The sequence below is a fragment of the Anopheles aquasalis genome, chromosome 2 (assembly GCF_943734665.1).
Source record: "Anopheles aquasalis chromosome 2, idAnoAquaMG_Q_19, whole genome shotgun sequence".
Lineage (NCBI taxonomy): Eukaryota > Metazoa > Arthropoda > Insecta > Diptera > Culicidae > Anopheles > Anopheles aquasalis.
Window position 1 is genome coordinate 56,822,780 of NC_064877.1, and position 5,367 is coordinate 56,828,146.

The 5,367-nt window shown below is 45.1% G+C and overlaps 1 protein-coding gene across 1 annotated transcript in view; it reads left to right on the forward strand.

Moving 5' to 3' along the window:
- Window positions 1–1,159: 1,159 nt before the first annotated feature.
- LOC126571739 (meiosis regulator and mRNA stability factor 1) overlaps window positions 1,160–5,367 on the forward strand; it is a 6,154-nt gene continuing 1,946 nt past the window's right edge. Inside the window, exons 1-9 of the mRNA XM_050230522.1 lie at window positions 1,160–1,629; window positions 1,710–1,897; window positions 1,997–2,632; window positions 2,709–3,384; window positions 3,509–4,224; window positions 4,291–4,731; window positions 4,875–5,028; window positions 5,180–5,290; window positions 5,364–5,367. The exon at window positions 5,364–5,367 is cut by the window's right edge and continues 757 nt beyond it. Coding sequence (XP_050086479.1) covers window positions 1,745–1,897; window positions 1,997–2,632; window positions 2,709–3,384; window positions 3,509–4,224; window positions 4,291–4,731; window positions 4,875–5,028; window positions 5,180–5,290; window positions 5,364–5,367 — 2,891 coding nt within the window. The 5' untranslated portion in view covers window positions 1,160–1,629; window positions 1,710–1,744. The remainder of the gene's footprint in view (window positions 1,630–1,709; window positions 1,898–1,996; window positions 2,633–2,708; window positions 3,385–3,508; window positions 4,225–4,290; window positions 4,732–4,874; window positions 5,029–5,179; window positions 5,291–5,363) is intronic.

Genomic DNA, 5,367 nt, shown 5'->3' on the forward strand with positions numbered 1-5,367 from the left:
TAGTCTAAAAGACAGGCTATCTATGGCAGTCTGAAAGTTGCCAGAACTCCTATGGGATGTTCATGGAGCAAAGAAGGTGCTAGGTAGCTAAAATAATTGTAATTCAAAGCATTGTTTGATTTTTGGTACGGTAGTATACAGATAAGGAGTTGTAAAAACTGTTTATCTTTACTATTAACTGCTGAACAATTGAAATTAATTGAATAAATGAAAAAAGAAAGAAAAAGAGACATTCAATATTATGAAATGACTTTGTACGATTTAGTATGCCATCTGCGTATATATGCCAAAAAAACAAAAATACAAACGAAATAGTGCATAGTGCATGCAACTAATATTTCAAAATCATGTAATAAAAACAAAATAAATATCATTTGTAAAATTATGAATTCATTTAATTTTCGAACTGATATTTTGTTATATATGATATAAAGAAACTATGATCTTTCTTCTAAAATTTGGTATATAAAATAGCGTACATTTACTTAGGTTTCCGTTTCCGTGTTTCCGCTTTAATTGTTTTTAATAATTAATACCTTATTATTTAAAACTTTAAAATTGTCTACACGTCATAATGACTTTATGCGTTTGAAATTTTAAAAAATCTTCCTCTAGTTTAAAAAAAAACTTTTCTTTCTATCGAAATCACTCCCATCTACTGTAACATTTATTTCATCATAATCTAGTGAAATTATGAAAACATTGAAAACTCTACACTTTATAAGTAATAAGAGTAAAACTTGCCATATTACGGTAGAAAAAAAACTAATTAAATGAGGCTCAAGAATGTCACAGTATTCATACGATCGTTATACAATTATTAAAATTATCCTCGATACTTTTGGGAAAGTCCTCTTCTAACGAACATTATTTAAAATTCTGATTCGAAAATGAGTTATTATCGAATAATCAAGGCATTCGAATGATAGAGATGAACTAGTTTTAGCTGTGATAAACATGGTAGTGAACCTTAGTCGAAAAAGCGATCCTTGTAGGAGTAAGCAGGACACAAATGCCCCGCCGATCGTCGATAAGCGATAGCGGGGTACTAGATTCGGCAGTTCATTGCTTCGCCGGCAGTCAGCGGGGCAACTAGGTGCAACTTACTTTTAGTTTAACTGTTTTTATACGTTTTTAACTAAATTAATTGTTAAATATTTTTACCCTGTCCGCCGACACTCTTCCAAACCTTTCAATTAATTGTTGTGTGAACAATACATTCGGTTAGATCGCAAATCGTGCAGCGTGCGGTTTGAAGGTCGCAAGTTCGTTGACCACCAATTTCGTTATACACAGTACGTGCTGTCGTTAAAGTAATACTAAGCAAATTGTACAGTAACAGGAAACTTAGCCGAAAATTCCATTGATTTGTTTTCGGTTGTAATTGTGATAAAAACAACTCGTTTGTCTATCAAGGCGTTTCTACATTGTATCGTAACAATCCACACTGCTACGTTATCGTGAGGCTTGGTCATCTGTGCGCCGATCAAAAGAAGGTCGACAGTTTTTACATTGTTTTACATTTTTGTACGAATTAAGCGTATATTGTTAGGAGTGTTCGTAAATCTACTGTTACGTCGAACGCACCAGTTTACTACCGTAATCGTCTGAGTTCTTAGGACGGTTAAGGTAAATGACGCCACCATTCGAATGGCTGCTACAAAATGGCGCGGCATCCATTGAGCTTCTTCGTTTTGATCCGTTTGCAGCAGCGTTACTGCATTCCTAGCCAGCACCATCGACCATGAGCAATAACAGCATGACTAACAGCATCTATGAATCCAGATCCTTCCCGGATCTGGTTGCGAATTTGACCGCCGAAAGCGCTAAAATGTTTAACGGCAGGCAGCCGTACCCCGGACAGGGGGGTTTTAATATGAAGGGCTATAGCCAACAGGTAAGTGCATCGATATTCGTGCTTTCCTTTAATTTTTTTTCTTCAAATTTCTCTTCCCTCCGGGGTCCGCTAATCCTTGCAAACGTTCTTCGTTAACAGGCCGCACCACATGTCTCGCAAATGAGTGGCCACTGCAACCAGAAGCAGCGCTATACACCGTATCCAAGCCCCAACTATGGTGGCATAGCCGGTGGGCCTGGTAACTGCGGTGCACCGAGCGCTAATCAAAGCAGTCTTTGTCAGCCCAATGCGAATCAGTTGCAGCCCCCATTTCAGCCGGGAAACAGCTACGGCCAACAGCAGCAGGTTTCCAACAAATCGCTCAACTCTTCGCTCAACAGTAGCGGATCCGATTCGGGCAAGAACTCGACCTTCTATAGCAACAACACCAGTGGCTGTAGCAGCCCGCATCAGAGCAACTACTCCACGGATAGTTTGAGCACCGGCACCAGCATCCTGAGCAACCTGAGCGCCTCGATGAATTCCAGTGGCTCGGGAACGGGACCGGGAACGGGGTCACTAGTACCTACGCCACCATCGGAGCAGCCGTCGAACGGAACGGCATCGGATCCGGAGAAGGAATCGGTGGTGCTCCAGATCAGTAATCTCGATGCGTCCATTGAGGAGCACAAAATGCGCCAGTATCTGCTTTGCCAGCTGAAACCGATCACACCCGTCCTTTCGCTGTCGATCGAAAGTCCTTCACTGGCGAAGGTGAAGGTTCCGTCGGCGCAAGTAAGCATCGTTCTTTCGCTTGACTCTGAACCACCTTGATGGCTAATCTTGCTAATCTCTTCCTCGTGGTACGTAGTGTGCCAAGCAGGTTGTGGCCAATCTTCATCGCAAAAAGATCGGCCACAAGCGCATGGTCGTGTCTTACATTAAAGATCCATCCTCGGCCGAATCATCGGCCCTACGGTGCCAGGTGGCGGGCCTATTGAATGATGTACCGTGCTATAGCCTGCCGGTAAACAGATTCCGGGAGCTATTCCAGTCCCGGTTCAAGTCGTCGATCTGTGTGCTCGATCTGTATCGCATGCAGGACGTGTGCACCGTCTCTATTGATAAGAACGATGAGAAGTACATCACGCTCCATCCCAATCTGGTCGATACACTGCGAAACAATCCGCTGGTCGAATCGTCCCAACACAGCGTCCCGTACTGTATGTATCACTTCAAGCAGCAAAAGGAGAAGGGTTGGGCAGAACAGGAGATCGAACCGCTTCCGAGCGTCATGATGAGTATTAACCAGCTTCAATCGTTGATATATTCGCTGTTGAAAACGCACAAAAGCGACATCCCGGTGGCGAGCATTCTGTACTGTATCGAGCACGAGCTGCAGGTGAACATTATACCGAACGAAAATGGAGTTCCACTCGAGCATCTACTGTGCTGCATCCGCGGGGTGCAAATCACTAACAATAGCTTCGGTATTAAGGTGCTCTCGTGGTTGGACCACGAACTCAACTCCAGCAAAGACAATGATGGTAAGGATGTGTTGGGAAAACCTACCTCGCTCATTCTTTGCTAAGGGTGCCTTCTTTGACTGCCTCATGCCGTAGTGTACTATGATGCCTTACGTATTTCCCCCTCTCATCTATCTCATCACAGATGGCTGGTCCGCTAATCTACGCTATATGCCGGTCAGCCCTTCGAACGAGTTTTTGCAACAAATTTCACGCGAAGTCGTTGAACTGATCAAGATGTCTCCGAAGTCAACGATGCGCTTCACACGCTTCATACCGGCCTATCACAACCATTTCGGCAAGCAGTGCCGTGTGGCCGATTACGGTTATACAAGGCTGATCGAGCTGTTCGAAGCGCTGTCGCCGGTGGTGCAGGTGATGGGTGATGGTGAGAACCGCCATATTACGCTAACCCACCGTACCCAGATACGACGCTTCACAAACGATCTGCTCAAGATTCTGCGCAATCGACCAAGCAAGTCGATTCTGTTGTCCCAGCTACCGCTTATTTTCTCCCAGGCGCAGTACCGACTGTTTGATGTAACCGATTACGGGGTCTGTGATATCTACGACATCGTGGATGGGCTCGTGTACAGCAACTGCATTGTAACGAAGGTGTGCAATGAGGTAGATATGCTGATCTCGATCGTTAAGAGAAAGCAAACGCCCGCAGAGCTGGAGAAAACGGCCGTGTTTGCCGCGGAAGTTGTAGAGCTGTTCCGCAAGGCACCTCAGTTTTCGATTCCGTTCAAGAAACTCGTCCGCTCGTATCACTACCATTTCGGTTATCAGTGTCGTTTGAGCGATTATGGGCTGCTGAAGCTGTCTGATCTGCTCGAGGCACTCGGTGGGCTTGTGGAGGTTAGACATCGCTGCCAATCGCTGTCTGGACAACCGCTTGATATCATTCCCGCATTTTTTTTTCAGATGGAACAGAGTAACGATGAAGATCGTAAGACGTATCTCAACTATAGGGCTGCAGCTAGAATCTTCGCCGAGCAGGTACAGGAGATCATCAAGCACTGTACGGGCAACCCTTGCTCGACGGTGCGCCTGAACGGGATCCTCAATGTTCACAAGAACAAGTACGGCTATCAGCTGCAGGCGGGATCGCTCGGGTTTTCCAACATGTTCGACGCCATCAAGGCACTGCCGTACACGGAGGTGTTCGAGTCCGGTGGCGAGTATATGGTGGTCTCGCACATGGAGGATCCCACCTTCCGTATGCGTACGTATGCGGTCTGCATCGTGCTGATGGAGTCGCAAAAGGATCGTTTGCAATTCTTTCAGTTATCTCGCGTTTACCAGCAACGTTTTCGGGACTGTCTGAATGAGAAACAAATCGCGAGCATGAAGCACGCCTTCACGGTGAGTCGAGTCTACGGTGCCTTTTCCTTCTTCTCACTCGGCATACGAAGGACGCAGATTTGCATTCAATACTGGCACGATCGCTGTGATCGCTACGAACGATTATTGGGATTTATGTTGCATCTATTGTACTTTCCTTGCAGATCGAGGTGGATAAAGGTCTGCAGACTGTGACAATGACACCGCTGATGAAGTTTGTCGTGAGCATCGTACAAGTGTTGAAACAGCGAGCCCCAATCACTTTGTATGATCTTAAACAAACCTTAAACGTATCGCTGGGTACGTGTTTCGAATTCGGTAAGCATCACTACTGGCTCTTCGGCCGCTGGAATTTCTTGTGGGAAACCATCGTGTTGCATATTCCATGCAACCAAATTTATGATTTAATTATTTATCTTTTTGACCACATTGTTTTCTTTGGCGATCACGTTTCCATCACGGGCTACAGGACATCCAAACCTGCCGTCAGTCATCAACGCCTTTGCCGATGTGTTCAATGTTGCCAACTTGCCCTATCTCAACGAACGCAGTGAAATCGATCTGAACCGCGAATGCATCCGTGAGTATTAACCATGGGAACACTTACCACGGAATCGGAATTCTATCTCGTGGCCTCACTTTATTTCTTGCAGTATC